This window comes from Staurois parvus, unplaced genomic scaffold, assembly GCF_062004578.1.
Source record: "Staurois parvus isolate SC_StPar_1 unplaced genomic scaffold, SC_StPar_1.0 ptg000177l, whole genome shotgun sequence".
Lineage (NCBI taxonomy): Eukaryota > Metazoa > Chordata > Amphibia > Anura > Ranidae > Staurois > Staurois parvus.
Window position 1 is genome coordinate 6813583 of NW_028317973.1, and position 16653 is coordinate 6830235.

General features: G+C 41.9%; 1 protein-coding gene across 1 annotated transcript in view; it reads left to right on the plus strand.

Annotated features, from left to right (window-relative positions):
• The window catches only part of LOC149462310 (microsomal triglyceride transfer protein large subunit-like), a 153513-nt gene that overhangs the window by 49204 nt on the left and 87656 nt on the right, over nt 1–16653 (plus strand). Inside the window, exon 6 of the mRNA XM_089677129.1 lies at nt 15954–16111. Within this exon, the coding sequence (XP_089533255.1) occupies nt 15954–16111 (158 nt within the window). The remainder of the gene's footprint in view (nt 1–15953; nt 16112–16653) is intronic.

A 16653-nucleotide genomic window follows, 5' to 3' on the forward strand; every position in this document is an offset into this window, starting at 1 on the left:
TAGCTTCATGCATTCTATTCATGAAAGTAAAAAACCTTCTGTGTGGAGCAGTGCCCACAGCCCCCTCAATACTTACCTGAGCCTCATCGCAATCCACTGATGTGAACGACAGCCTCGGCTGTCCCGGGTCTCTGCCTCCTCATTGGCTGAGACAGCAAGTGGGAGCCATTGGGTCCCTCTGCTGTCAATCACAGCCAGTCAGCCAATGAGGAGAGAGAGAAAAAGGAGAGAAGCGCCTCTAAGTGCAATAAGTCTTTTAATTCAAGTCTAAATGTAGAAACACTCACATGTGTTAAGTAATCATAAGCATAAAAACCGTGGTTAACAATAGTTAACGGTGGGGTGGTAACCCGGGTGAAGAGCCGTCATCTCTCTGCGATGTGGGGAGGTCAGCTCTCGGCTGGAACAGCGTGGTGGCTGGAGGGGGAACAGTGGTGAGGCCAGCCTTCATGCACGTCCTCCCTCAAAGCTGGATGGAACGCACGCTGGAACGTAGCGGCGGCGTGGCCGTGATGACGTCAGATCCCAGGGTGCACTGGACGCGTTTCAGAGCATGCACTGGCCGTGGAAGGCGGAAGTGCACTCCTTTTTCAAGCTGCTTGAAAAAGGAGTGCACTTCCGCCTTCCACGGCCAGTGCATGCTCTGAAACGCGTCCAGTGCACCCTGGGATCTGACGTCATCACGGCCACGCCGCCGCTACGTTCCAGCGTGCGTTCCATCCAGCTTTGAGGGAGGACGTGCATGAAGGCTGGCCTCACCACTGTTCCCCCTCCAGCCACCACGCTGTTCCAGCCGAGAGCTGACCTCCCCACATCGCAGAGAGATGACGGCTCTTCACCCGGGTTACCACCCCACCGTTAACTATTGTTAACCACGGTTTTTATGCTTATGATTACTTAACACATGTGAGTGTTTCTACATTTAGACTTGAATTAAAAGACTTATTGCACTTAGAGGCGCTTCTCTCCTTTTTCTCATCTACAGAAGTTGCTACAGCTTATTTGGAAGCCTTGCCCTCAGTGCCACACGGAATCCTACGCTCTTCATACAGTAGCCACTAATACCACCATCACCCATACTACCATTTCCCAGGACTTTGCAGTGTTTGCGCTGTTACAACCCTTCCTCATTTTTTCTGAATGAGGAGAGAGAGAGAATGGGGCCAAGCCATGGTTCCGTGTGTGAATGGACACATGAAGCAGTGGGTGTCCCCATAGCAAGCTGCTTGCTGTGGGGGCACCCAACAGGAGGGAGGGGCCAGGAACGCCAGTGAGGGACCGAAGAAGAGAAGGATCCAGGCTGCTTTGTGCAAAACCACTGCACACAGCAGGTATGTATAACATGTTAGTTATTTTAAAAAAATAAATTAACCTTTAGAATCGCTTTAAGAAATACACCTATGTCACCTATCATCCTCCAGCCTTCTCTTGTCTTCTTTTCTCTTCTCTAAATTATTGTGCAGGTGCTGGCAGCACAACACTAGCCAGAGGAGGTAAGTATGCACTTTCTGGGGGCACATAGTTTTAGTGTATTGAGGGTTTAGGGAGAGGGGGTATATTTTATACTACACTGCTCAAAAAAATGAAAGGAACACTTTTTAACCAGAGTAAGAGCAGCAACTCAATTAAACTCCTGGGTTATTGATCTGATCAGTTAAGTAGCAGAGGGGGTTGTTAATCAGTTTTAGCTGCTTTGGTGTTAATGAAATTAACAACAGGTGCACTAGATGGATAACAATGAGATGACCCCCAAACAGGAATGGTTTTACAGGTGGAGCCACTGACATTTTTTTTCCCTGCTCATCTTTTCTGACTGTTTTTCACTAGTTTTGCATTTAGCTAGGGACAGTGTCACTACTGATAGCATGAGGTGATACCTGGACCCTACAGAGGTTGCACAGGCAGTCGAACTGCAACAGGATGGCACATCAATAAGCGCCATTGCCAGAAGTTTTGCTGTGTCTCCCAGCACAGTCTCTAGAGCATGGAGGAGATTCTAGGAGACAGGCAGTTACTCTAGCAGAGCTGGACAGGGCTGTAGAAGGTCCTTAACCCATCAGCAGGACTAGTATTTGTTCCTTTGTGCAAGGAGGAACAGGATGAGAACTGCCAGAGTCCTACAAAATGACCTACAGGAGGCCACTGGTGAGAATGGCTCTGTCCAAACAATCAGAAACAGATTTTATGAGGGTGGCCTGAGGGCCCCACATCCTCTAGTGGGTCCTGTGCTTACTGCCCGGCACCATAGAGCTCGACTGGCATTTGCCATTGAACAGCAGACTTGGCAGGTCCACCACTGGCACCCTGTGCTTTTCACAGATGAGTAGGTTCACCCTGAGCACATATGAAAAACGTGAAAGGGTCTGGAGAAGCCGTGGATAAGGTTATGTTGCCTGTAACAACATTCAGCATGACCGTTTTAGTTGTGGGTCAGTGATGGTCTGGGGAGACATATCCATGGAGGGACGCACAGACCTCTACAGGCTAGACCAGCAATGGGCAAACTACGGCCCGCGGGCCGTATACGGCCCGGCGGACCTTTTAATCCGGCCCGCGGAGTGTGGCAAACATCGGCTGTCAGAATGTGTGTAGGCAGGGCAGCGTGAGGAACGTGAGAGGAGCTAGGCTCCTCTCACAGTCCGCCCTGAAGACCGGAACAAACAAGAGATCCCTGTGCTCAAATCCATACAGCTAGTGCATGCATTTATCCATCAGGTGCTAAAGGGCTGTAACCACATTAACTCTAGAAATTCTGAAGGACCCTCTGCACACTGGTATATACCCTTTCAAGCAAACTATGCAATAAATAGGGATATTTGGTTCACACATATTGCAATACATGCTTAAGCTGGCCAACTGCGTCAAAGTAATCCCTCTATGGCCAGTCCTACTCTGCCCTGCCTACGCAAGTGCTACTGTGGACACAATGCTAGCATAGGGGAAAAGACACAATGGGGAGAGCTACAAGGTTCAGGTCTGGCTACTGACCCAACAATACAACAAACAAGAGATCCCTGTGCTCAAATCCATACAGCTAGTGCATGCATTTATCCATCAGGTGCTAAAGGGGTGTAACCACATTAACTCTAGAAATTCTGAAGGACCCTCTGCACACTGGTATATACCCTTTCAAGCAAACTATGCAATAAATAGGGAACCTTCAGAATTTCTGAAGACCGGAACGGCGCGGGAACACGGCGAGAGGAACGCGCGGAGCAAAGGTAAGTAAATTGACACAGGGGGGACTTGGCTTACATCTTGGGGGGGAATAGTACTGTGGGGGATGAAATACTATATGAGGGATGAATTAATATGGGGAATGAATTACTATAGGGGGGATGAATTACTATAGGGGGGATGAATTACTATATGGGGGATGAATTACTATGGGGGATGAATTACTATGGGGGATGAATTACTATATGGGGGATGAATTACTATATGGGGGATGAATTACTATGGGGGATGAATTACTATATGGGGGATGAATTACTATGGAGGATGAATTACTATATGGGGGATGAATTACTATGGGGGATGAATTACTATATGGGGGATGAATTACTATGGGGGATGAATTACTATATGGGGGATGAATTACTATGGGGGATGAATTACTATATGGGGGATGAATTACTATATGGGGGATGAATTACTATGGGGGATGAATTACTATATGGGGGATGAATTACTATGGGGGATGAATTACTATATGGGGGATGAATTACTATGGGGGATGAATTACTATATGGGGGATGAATTACTATGGGGGATCAATTACTATATGGGGGATGAATTACTATATGGGGGATGAATCACTATGGGGGATGAATTACTATATAAGGGATGAATTACTATGGGGGATGAATTACTATATGGGGGATGAATTACTATGGGGGAGGAATTACTATATGGGGGATGAATTACTATATGGGGGATTAATTACTATGCTTACTATGGGGGAATATTACTATACTTACTATGGATGACGCATACACATCATTCATCTACTCTTGGTCCGGCCCCCGGGTCCAATATATGAACCCATTGCGGCCCTCAAGTCAAAAAGTTTGCCCACCCCTGGGCTAGACAATGGCACCCTGACTGCCATTAGGTATTGTGATGAAATCCTTGGACCCATTGTGAGACCCTACGCTTGTGCAGTGGGTGCTGGGTTCCTCCTGGTGCACGACAATGCCCAGCCTCAGTATGCAGGCAGTTCCTGGAGGATGAAGGAATTGATCCCATTGAATGGCCCCACGCTCGCCTGACCTAAATCCAATAGAACACCTCTGGGATATCATGCTTCGGTTCATCTGACGCCACCAGGTTGCATCTCAGACTGTCCAGGAGCTCAGTGATGCCCTGGTCCAGATCTGGGAGGAAATACCCCAGGACATCATCCTTCATCTTATTAAGAGCATGCCCGATGTTGTCAGGGATGCATTCAAGCACATAGGCCATACAAACTACTGAGTACCATTTTGAGTTGCTGCAATGTAATTTCAGAAAAATGGACTAGCCTGCTGCATAATTTTTTCACTTTGATTTTTGCTGTGTCTTTGAATTCAGTCCTCTGTAGGTTGATACTTTTCCTTTCCATCAAACAATGGGGCATCCTCACATTCCTAACACATTACCCAGTCCATATCAGTATACATATACAGCATGATATTTTCCCCACTGAGATCTGATGTGTTTTCAAAGTGTTCCTTTAATTTTTTTGAGCAGTGTATATTAGTGTATTGAGGGTTTAAGGAGAGGGGGTATATTTTATACTACACTATATTTGTGTATTGAGGGTTTAAGGAGAGGGGGTATATTTTATACTACACTATATTTGTGTATTGAGGGTTTAAGGAGAGGGGGTATGTCCTGTATTATGCTATATTATAATAAGTTTAGTTGTAGCACATTATGCCAATTTTAAAGTTTAAATACATTTTATAAACAGGCTCAGGCTGCAGTATGAATGAAATGCTCATTTTACTGAGGTTGTTAATACCTAGCAGTGGATCTAATTAAAAAAGATTCATGATACTTCAAATGAATACGCTGAAGAACAAACATATTTTAAGCCTCAGAAGTCTAATGTCACAGAGCTGTAAATTAGAAGTGCATAAAAAACATTTTAAATCAACAGAAATGTGCACACTATATTAAATAGAAAGAACAAGAAAGGTGAAAGGGAATAGTACAATATCCAAAGCAATTCCAGTCCAAGGAATATGACTGGTTTCAATGAGCGAGCTCCTCATTTTTTTTAAAGAATTTAAAGAATGCATTTTTAAGAAAGCTGTCTTTCTCTTGTAGCCACCCTGCCATATGAAAGAGGAACACCTAAATGTAATCTGCATGGCTGTAACCAGCCGGTGTTAATTTGTAGTTTTGTTTTGCTCAGTTACCCCTAAATTCAGTCTGGCTGTCAGTTCTCCCTTCTGCCACTAGGTGTCATTGGCGGCTCTGGCACTAGTAGGTGGCTTTGCTATAATTCTGCATTATGAAGATTTATATCTTCCCAGCCAACTACTAGGAGTTTCCTGTGATAGTGGTGCATGCTGGGTAAAGATATATATATATATTAGGGGTGAACTGCTGAAAGCTCTTTCCCCAGCCTAGGAAGGGTGCATTCTGAGGAATTGCTCTCTCAGACTTGCCTGCCTAAAGAGGCCTACAAAGGGTAGCCTGCATATGAAGGGATCTTAAAGGATAAGTTCACCTTTGGAACATGTTGCACATTTCACCAGTTTTTAGGGTGGAACATGTAACATGCTCCAGCATCTGCACCTTCTCCCCCCTCATTCCCCCCTCCCTGTGATAGCGAGCGGGGGATTCTCTGCCTGCACTCACTGTCAAAACTTGAAAAAAGCGACACAGCCGTGTCATTCATTCTCATTTTTCCGTGAATAATTAGACTACAAGTACCTCCAGCCATTGTGGCTGATGGCTTGCAAATCTCAATGAACAATGAGTGCGCTGGTGAGCACTCTTGTAGTTTATTGATCTTCCTGCTCTACACTTTCACCGTCTCTCTCTCTCTGTCAGTTATACTGTAGATATGCACCCTTGTGTTTTAGCTTGAACCTTTGGCGTGTTCTCTATTTAATCCTTTGGGGAGTTCTTACTTTGTTTAAACATGGAATACAAACTTTCCAATGCACTGAATGGAAAGCACAGATCCTGTCTGTGAACTCGGCTTAGTAGACTTTCACAAGTGGTTTTGTAACCTCATTACTTTTTATTTGCTTCTTTCAGCGTAGGAAGCTAAAGGAAATTCAGGGCACGGAGAAGCAAGTGGGGGAAATGATTTGCATCTGCACTGAAGAGAACTTGTTGCTTTGCCCTTAAGGCAAAGTACAGGTTCACTTCACTTTCCCACTGGGCACTTATATGTTTAATGTAATGAGTTTAATGTGTAATATGTTTCCTGTTGGCATAGGCACTTGAAACGTTCAGCCACAGGTAATGTTCTGGAGACGGCCTCAATGACTCATACCTTGAGCCCTATGGTGGACTGTTGATGGTGCTGAAGAAAGTGTCTAGGGACACTGTGCTTGTCACAACCATCTTCAATTAGGCGCCTATATTCTCCAAAACGCTTATGCAAAGTCCTAATTGTTCTACCGACATAAAATAGCCCACAAGGACATGTCAAGCGATACACAACATACTCCTTAGAGCACTTGTAGAACTCCTTGATCATGTAGGTCTTCACTTTGACGGTTAAGTTCTTTTGGCCATGTAGAACAAATGGGCATGTAAGACATTGTTTTTCCTTACACTGGAATATTACTGTCACGTGGATTAAGGTGACAGAACTTCCGGTTCTATTCTTGACTGGATGGTGAACTTTGCTGGGGGCTACTTTATTTAGTAATGAGGCGTAAGATGTTTGTAAAAAAGGGTTTTCTAACAGAATAGACCAATGTTTATGTAAGATAATCTCCATTTTTTTGTATTGGGCATGGAATTGGGTTGTGAAACACACAGGTTGTGCAGGAGTGGATGGGGTCATAGATGTATCTCTAGGGCCATGATGGTAATTATTAGAATAGAACTGGAAGACTTTTTTGGACAAAGGGAGCTGGATATCCCTTGTCCAAAAACGTTTTGGCCAGAAGGTTATCCTGAATAAGATAATCCTCCTTTCTGGTGCAGTTATTATGGAGATGGCAGTATCGACTTTTTGGAATGTTCTGGATCCACCTTGGATGGCGACAACTCAGGAAATGAATGTAGGGATTGCCAGTAGTTGGCTTCATGAATTTTTTGCATATATGCGGCCACCTTCATGACATAGTTCCAGGTCCAGGAAGGCTAGGGTATTGGGATCTTGTACATGTACTATGTGGCAAATGAGGTTTAATGTTGATAAATGTACGTTAATGCACTTGGGGGCTAAGAATATGCATGCATCATACATACTAGGGGGGTACAACTGGGGGAATCAATGGTGGAGAAGGATCTGGGAGTTCTGGTAGTTTATAAGCTTAATAATGGCATTCAATGCCAAGCTGCAGCTTCTAAAGCGAGCAAAATCCTCTCTTGTATTAAAAGAGGTATAGACTCCAGAGAGAGATATCATTTTACCCCTGTACAAATCATTAGTAACACCTCATCTGGAATATGCAGTTCAGTTTTGGGCACCAATTCACAAAAAAGGATATTGGGGAACTGGAGAAGGGCAACCAAACTGATAAGAGGCATAGAAGAGCTCAGCTATGAGGAAAGATTAGAGGAACTGAATGTATTCTCTCTTGAGAAGATGAGATTAAGGGGGATATGATTAAAATGTATAAATACATAGGTGGAAATGTGGAATAGACTCCCTCAAGAGCTGGTTCTGGACAGCTCAGTGGATTATTTCCTAGATACATATATTATAACTGTTTACTAACATTTATAGGTATAGTTGATTCAGGGAATATCCAATTGCATCTCGGGGGATCAGGAAGGAATTTTTTACCCTGCAGGAGCAAAATGGATTATGATTTTGCCGGGTTTTTTTTGCCTTCCTCTGGATCGACTGAGTATAGGATATACATTTTTCCCTTTTATGGTTGAACTAGGTGAATTTGTGCCTTTTTTCAGCCAGACTAACTATGTAACTATGTCAGTGGTGTAGAATGGGTTTCCAGCGCCCTTGGCAAGGCAAATAATTTTTTCCCTCTAACCTGTGAACTTTTAGCACTGCCTGAGTTTGGCAGCTAATGGAAAGATTTCTGATCATGTGACCACTGTGACAGCCAAACACGGTGGTCACATGTTCATAAACCCCGTCTCGCCTCCTGTCATCTGAAACCCCTTAAAGAAGGCACTGGTGCCAAGGGTTTAACATTCCTGCCTGTTTTAAATTGCTAAGCACAGATGTTTCAGATGACCATGATTTTGTCAGAAACCAAGTTAATAAAGAATGCCAAGGTGGCAGAGTTTCTGTGACCAGTTGCTGTGTAAATTCTTCCTTGTTCTACCCCTGCCAATCACTCTACTGCTCTTTGCCTTCAGCCTGTGTCAAGCACTTCATCACTAACCACCTCTTCCTCCTGTCCGGGCTCACACTCACAGTAAAGGGCCGGTGCAATAACAAAAATCAGCAAACATTCGGCAAGTGTGTACGGTAGTTGGTGTGTACCAGGCTTTAGTGCCAGTCCCCCTCTTCAAACAGAGCCTGTGGAATGCGGAGGGCTGACTGCAGACATTGACTGACCCACCCTACTCTTACTTCAGTGGCTGGTCGCTGGTCCTCCTCCTATTCCATCTTCAAAGGGAAGCCAAGCAAGGATTGGGCATGAGTGCATTTTCTTTGTCCTCTTCTGGAATATGCAGTTCAATTTTGGGCATCAATTCACAAAAAGAACATTGCAGAACTGGAGAAAGTACAGAGAAGGGCAACCAAACGGATAAGAGGCATGGAGGAGCTCAGCTACAAGGAAAGATTAGAGGACTTCTCTTGAGAAGAGAAGATTAAGGGGTGATATGGTCAACATGTATAAATACATCAGTGGTTCTTATGTATAGTGAACTCGGTGTAGTTATTCATCCTGAGGTCATCACAGAGGACAAGGTGGCACTCTTTACATCTGGAGGAAAAGAAATGTAATCTTCTTCAAACACTGAAAGGTTTCTTCACAGTAAGAGCTGTGAACATGTGGAATAGACTCCCTCAAGAGTTGGTTCTGGCCAGTTCAGTGAAATGCTTTAAAAAAGGCCTGGATTCTTTCTTGGATACACAGAATATAACTGAATACTAACATTTATAGGTAAAGTTGATCCAGGGAATATTCGATTGCCTCACGGGGGATCAGGAAGGAATTATTTCTCCTGCAGGAGCAAATTGGATTATGTTTTGCTGTTTTTTTTTGCCTTCCTCTGGATCAGCTGTGGGTATAGGATTATAACATTTTTTTTTTAATGGTTGAACTGGATGGACTTTTGTCTTTTTTCAGCCAGACTAACTATCTAACTATATGAAGTAGGGTCCTAGTGTGTTCTCATTACAATATTGTACAAAAGCATCCACCTCATGTGCTGAACCATCCCATATAATTACTATGTTGTCAATATATCAGCCATAATAGACGATATGGGTAGCATGTGGGTTATTGTTAGTTATGTATAGGTGTTCCCAGAAGCCCATGATAAGATTGGCATGGGACTGTGTCTTGCGGGAATTTCCACTGAGGTGTCATTGTGGATGGTGGACAGGATGTAAACATTTCTCTTATACTTCCACTTCATCATTTCTTAGACTTGCTGATTCCCCCTTTGTACCCTCCTGTTCACTAAACTTTGTGGGAAGCCCTTCCTGTTTCTTCGGGAGGTACCACGGTTTTCTCAAGGTACAGGTGGTGGAAAAAGGGCAGACTGGTATAGAAATTGTCTAGGTAGATGTGATAACCTTTTTGGAAAAGTGGAAAAGCCAGGTCCCAGACAATTTTTTGCATTTGTGCCGATGTAGGTTAGTCACTCAGGGGGTTGGAGCTGGAAATCTTTGCCTTCATACACGTGGAATGCATATAAACATACAGTGACTCTTTCACAAAGCTTGTAGCGCTTTACTCCATATCTGGCCCTTTTGCTTGGACTGTATTGCTTGATTCCTAGCCAGCCAGTGTGATAAGCGATCCGTCCAAGCATATTTTGGTCAGGGACATAAAGTTCAGCAAATCTTTGGGAAAAAAAGTGGGTGAATTTTGTATAATTTGTCATAGTTGGGATGATCTCAGGGAGGGCACTGGGAAGTATGTTTGGGCCCTGATTCTGGGAGTCTGATGTGATATTCCAGTGCTGGTACTGGGCCTTTCATCCATCTAGCGCCATTGTGTTTGCCTATGGCACTGCTATAGGCTGCCTGGTTTTCAGAGTGCTGTATCCTTTTAGGAGGGACCCTTTCCTCCTCCAACTGATCCACTACTTTCAATGGATTCTTTCATCAAATCGGAATCGGACAGTAAAAGCTCCCTGTTGCTCTCATCCATCATATTGAGGATATGAAACACATCTTCACATGTGTAAATTTTTTTTTTTATGGCTGGCTCTAGTGGCACTGGGACAGGTAGACTGCTAATGTTGGCTGTAGGACAATAACTCTGCTGATAGTGACTGTGTGATGGATACACTGCTGATGGTGGCTATGTGATGGGTACTTTGCTGATGGCCGCTGTGTGACGGGTACACTGCTGATGACGCTGTGTGACAGGTATTCTGGTGATGGTGATCCTGCGATGGATACTCTGCTGATGGAGGCACTGAAGAGCAGTCCCACCCATCCGTCATTTCACAATATGGCGGGTGGGAACTGGATAAAGTGCACTTGAGTCAAGCCTTTGGACATTAAACTACTTGCATATTTCTTAGCAAGCAGTATTCGAGTTTTACAACAAATCCCTGACCTCTCTAGCTGCTTGTACTGTGTAGTTATTAATTCTAAAAGACCCTCCAAGACCGCAACCAAGATTCTAGAGTTGTGTTTCGTTCTTGAAAGACAGAAATACCTGTTTGTTACTTACATTGGAGGTCTGGCAGGATGCCCAGATACTGCTGTGATAGAAAAAAATGTTCTCCTGTTATGAACTTTGATGATTGAACTGATATTAAGCTCTACTTGTTCTGCAGCAGAGCTCCAGATTTATATCAGCTACTGCGGTTATTTCTTCTGAAGCTTTTCTTTAATTCTTCTCTGTCTGCCCCCATTATCATTGCCACCGCTTTCCTGTTGTCAAGTATCCCATTACCCTAGCATTGTATTATGAAGACACACATTTGTGCATGTTCCAATACATGGACTACAGCCTGACGTGAAGAAGCTTTGTACACTGACATGCTGGAGGGGAGAACAAAGTGAAGACACCTCTGCTCCTCGTCCAAGGTGGTGACTGTCCAAGGAGGTGTGCATGCTTCGGGCAAATTTTTTTTTTTTCAATCGGTGGGCATGCATGTACTCTAGTGCAATGAATCATGGGACATGTTGTGCTAATGAGTGAGTGTGCTCTGACTGAAATTTCAGGGAAGGGGGAAACACGTTTTTTGTTGGTACCTATTCCCACTTCCCTAATTCATTCCTAGGCAAGGGTAGCATCAGTGTCCTGTAGCCCCCCAATGCCTGCAGCCTCCTGGGTCACATCACACATCCCAGGAGGCTGTAGGACCAGTATCGCAGTGCTCACGATCTTGCATATGTGCAGTGGGGAGTCTGCTGTGATTCATCAGGATGTCACAACCGGTTACCAAATACAAGAACCACTGGAAACCATGTAGGGTAAAGACCCTATTTTTAAAAGTCAGCAGCCTACAGTATTTGTAACTGTTGACATTTCTTCTTTTTACAAAGAATGAGTGAAGTTCCTGTTTAAATTTGTAAATCCCTAATTTGCCTTGAATACATTCCTCATTGTTAGAGATTTCACTGCTGTGTAATAAAATTCAGTTATTGTCTGCATTTGGCAGTATCCATTCTCCTCCTGTTAAATTATTCTAGGGACTTGGATGGACTTTGCAAATACTTCCTTGTCAAGTGGCTGACCTCAGTATATCACAAGAAGGTCATCAGTTCCACATTCTGATAATTGAAGGCTAGGCATCTTGTTAGCTCATCTCAAGGCTGGCTAAGCATTAAGTCCAAAGAGATAGCTACTTCTAGGACACATTGAAATAGGACATTCGAAGATCCACATCCACTCCCTAACTTTTAAAGCTGGTCATTTGGCAGCTGCACATAATATACTGTAGTGAGGGATTTGAGATTATTTATCACAGAATGTGCAGTTCATTCTAATCATTTCTCTCCACTGTTAAAGAGGAGATGTCTGAAGACATGGCCAGAGTCTTGAGTAATCAAACATATTAGAAACAGAGTCAATTGCACATTGTTAGACCTTTAGGATCTACTTAATCACCTCTGATTTTTTGTCTGAGGTCCCCATTCTACCTTGTTTGAGCATTGACTATCTAACTTTCTATGTGCCCAATTCTTTGTCTGTCTTTTTGCTTCTTTGTGCTATGCTGGCCATTAGAGATGAGCGAATTATTCAAAAATTCGATTCGGCTGATTCGCCGAATTTGCGGAATAAATTCGATTCGATGCGAATTTATTCGCTGTGAATTTAACTTATTAAAAGGGTTTCTAGGCTTCAGAGAGCCTTTATATTAGTGCAGAACACTGTACCTTTAATTTAAATGCCCTTGGAGTCTGCTGGGGAAGAGAAATAATACTGTCAGTCAGTATGACATGCAGATGAGTGCCGTCGATCTTAGAATCACCGCACACTTCACTCATTTGGGCAGTCACGGGGCACGACGAAGAAGACGGAAGACGAAGAAGGAAAAGAAGACGGAAGACGAAGAAGGAAAAGAAGACGGAAGACGAAGAAGGAAAAGAAGACGGAAGACGAAGAAGGAAAAGAAGACGGAAGACGAAGAAGGAAAAGAAGACGGAAGACGAAGAAGGAAAAGAAGACGGAAGACGAAGAAGGAAAAGAAGACGGAAGACGAAGAAGGAAAAGAAGACGGAAGACGAAGAAGGAAAAGAAGGAGGAAGAAGAAGAAGGAAGAAGAAGAAGAAGAGGAAGAAGAAGAAGAAGAAGAAGAAGAAGAAGAAGGAAAAGAAGAAGAAGAAGAAGAAGAAGGAAAAGAAGAAGAAGAAGAAGAAGAAGAAGGAAAAGAAGAAGAAGAAGAAGAAGAAGAAGAAGAAGAAGAAGGAAAAGAAGAAGAAGAAGAAGAAGGAAAAGAAGAAGAAGAAGAAGAAGAAGAAGGAAAAGAAGAAGAAGAAGAAGAAGGAAAAGAAGAAGAAGAAGAAGAAGAAGAAGAAGGAAAAGAAGAAGAAGAAGAAGAAGAAGGAAAAGAAGAAGAAGAAGAAGAAGAAGAAGAAGAAGAAGGAAAAGAAGAAGAAGAAGAAGAAGAAGGAAAAGAAGAAGAAGAAGAAGAAGAAGAAGAAGAAGGAAAAGAAGAAGAAGAAGAAGAAGAAGAAGAAGGAAAAGAAGAAGAAGAAGAAGAAGAAGAAGAAGAAGGAAAAGAAGAAGAAGAAGAAGAAGAAGGAAAAGAAGAAGAAGAAGAAGAAGAAGAAGGAAAAGAAGAAGAAGAAGAAGAAGAAGAAGAAGGAAAAGAAGAAGAAGAAGAAGAAGAAGAAGGAAAAGAAGAAGAAGAAGAAGAAGAAGAAGGAAAAGAAGAAGAAGAAGAAGAAGAAGAAGAAGGAAAAGAAGAAGGAAAAGAAGAAGAAGAAGAAGAAGAAGAAGAAGGAAAAGAAGAAGAAGAAGAAGAAGAAGAAGAAGAAGAAGGAAAAGAAGAAGAAGAAGAAGAAGAAGAAGGAGAAGGAAAAGAAGAAGAAGAAGAAGGAGAAGGAAAAGAAGAAGAAGAAGAAGGAAAAGAAGAAGAAGAAGAAGAAGAAGAAGAAGAAGAAGAAGAAGGAAAAGAAGAAGAAGAAGAAGAAGGAAAAAGGAAGAAGGAAAAAGGAAGAAGGAAAAAGGAAGAAGGAAAAAGGAAGAAGGAAAAAGGAAGAAGGGAAAAGGAAGAAGGGAAAAGGAAGAAGGAAAAAGGAAGAAGGGAAAAGGAAGAAGGGAAAAGAAAGAAGGAAAAAGAAAGAAGGAAAAGGAAGAAGGAAAAGAAGAAGAATGAAAAGAAGAAGAATGAAAAGAAGAAGAATGAAAAGAAGAAGAATGAAAAGAAGAAGAATGAAAAGAAGAAGAATGAAAAGAAGAAGAAGAAGAATGAAAAGAAGAAGAATGAAAAGAAGAAGAATGAAAAGAAGAAGAATGAAAAGAAGAAGAAGGAAAAGAAGAAGAAGGAAAAGAAGAAGAATGAAAAGAAGAAGAAGAAGAAGAAGAATGAAAAGAAGAAGAAGAAGAATGAAAAGAAGAAGAAGAAGAAGAATGAAAAGAAGAAGAAGAAGAAGAATGAAAAGAAGAAGAAGAAGAAGAATGAAAAGAAGAATGAAAAGAAGAAGAAGAAGAAGAATGAAAAGAAGAAGAAGAAGAAGAATGAAAAGAAGAAGAATGAAAAGAAGAATGAAAAGAAGAAGAAGAATGAAAAGAAGAAGAAGAAGAATGAAAAGAAGAAGAAGAATGAAAAGAAGAAGAAGAATGAAAAGAAGAAGAAGAATGAAAAGAAGAATGAAAAGAAGAATGAAAAGAAGAATGAAAAGAAGAAGAAGAAGGAAAAGAAGAAGAAGAAGGAAAAGAAGAAGAAGAAGAATGAAAAGAAGAATGAAAAGAAGAAGAAGAATGAAAAGAAGAAGAAGAATGAAAAGAAGAAGAAGAATGAAAAGAAGAAGAATGAAAAGAAGAAGAAGAAGTAGGATGAGGATGAAGAAGAAGAAGAAGAAGGATGAGGATGAAGAAGAAGAAGAAGAAGAAGTAGGATGAGGATGAAGAAGAAGAAGAAGAAGTAGGATGAGGATGAAGAAGAATTCCATTCCAGCAAAAAGTGTATCTGCAGAGAGCTCCGCTATTTCTGACAGTTCTCTGACAGTTCCTTCACATTTACAGCGGTTGAAACATTGTATCTATTTGTTTCCGAATAAAAACATCTGTATCCTAAATGGAAACAAATAGATACAATGTTTCAACTGCTGTAAATGTGAAGGAACTGTCAGAGAACTGTCAGAAATAGCGGAGCTCTCTGCAGGGACACTTTTTGCCGGCTGTAGAAGGGATGAAAATCGGCGGATCGGGGAAAATTCGATTCGTGCATCCGAAGTTTGCTAATATTCGGATTCGACGCGAATCGAATTTTTCCTAATATTCAAAATGAATTCCACTTCGCCAGGTTCGATTCGCTCATCTCTACTGGTCATGATGATTCTTTTCTGTCAGCCATAACCTCTTGTCCACATGTCTCATTTGCTGGCACCTAACTGTGTATCCCCGTTTCTCTGGCACATTTTCTTTTAGATGTGTCTCTTTATTTTTTTATCCAACTCTTTTCCTGATAATAAATTATATAGGCAAGTGTATTATACCATAGGTTAGAGCACAAAACGCTATGCCCAATACCTGCCCAATGCCTCTAAGACACAACTAAATATAAACCCTATTGAATGGCCGAGAATCAGGCCAGGTAAATTCTAAAAAGAGCACATTTTGGCACAAAAAGTTGACTAGAAAGCTTCTTAACTTGCAGTAAGAATTGCTGAGTAGCATTAATTGTTGGCCTTTTTATCTTGCCCTTTTCTATTGTACAACTAGTAAGGGGATATCAGAGTTGTATTACACGTTTTCTGCTTATACGGTATGTCACATTACTTTCTACATGCTTTATACTGTGGGTTGCATATTATGTCTAATCGTAACCAACAAAGGCAGGCTTTCTGGTTTCAAGTAAGACGGTTTGAGCCTCTCCATATGGTCATGCCATTCTAGGCCCAAGCCTATAAAGAATGCCAACATATCAAGCCCTGGCTTATGTAATGTGTTCATGTGGTTATGAGGATAGGACACTCATGATGTCCATTGTCCTTTCAGCTCCAGAAGTATTTAGCGATTTCCAAAAGAAAAAAAGCTAAACTGACTGCTTCCAAGATATCAACTGTCAAACACTTTCATGCACTTCTGAAGACCTTTAAGCATGCCAAGAAGAGGGATGTTCAGCAGATCTTGCAGACAGCGACACCTGATTTACTGTGAGTCACATTCATTTTTTTCTTCTGGGGTGATAATTTATATGTACAGCAGAATCCTATAATATACAGTATATATACTATTTCTACACAATTTATTTGATCTTTGAGCACAAAGTACCAAGTTACAGCATAGTCACCAGTAGTGGGAACCTGCTTTTGGAGATTAGTACCTGACAAACATACTTTATATTCAATATTGGCAACTTACATAGTAAAATCATTCATAAGACAGTTTTATTTAGCTATTCTGATTATTTCACTACTGTTCTGCAAAATTACTTAAACATTGCATAACACATTGACAGTTTACAAAATGCAGCACCCCGTAATAGTCTGGTTTCAGTTCATCACAGCTAGAATGCTAGATCATTAGAAGATGAACGTGGATTGGTTGCATTAATGCATGTTGTATATTGCTCTCTGTATGTGGATACTCCTGGAAAATATGTAAATCAGGTGTTTCCAGTGAAGGGTACTGTTAATACTACAGCATATGGTACAAAGACATTTTAGCCTAAATGTTACAAATACTCTCAGATACT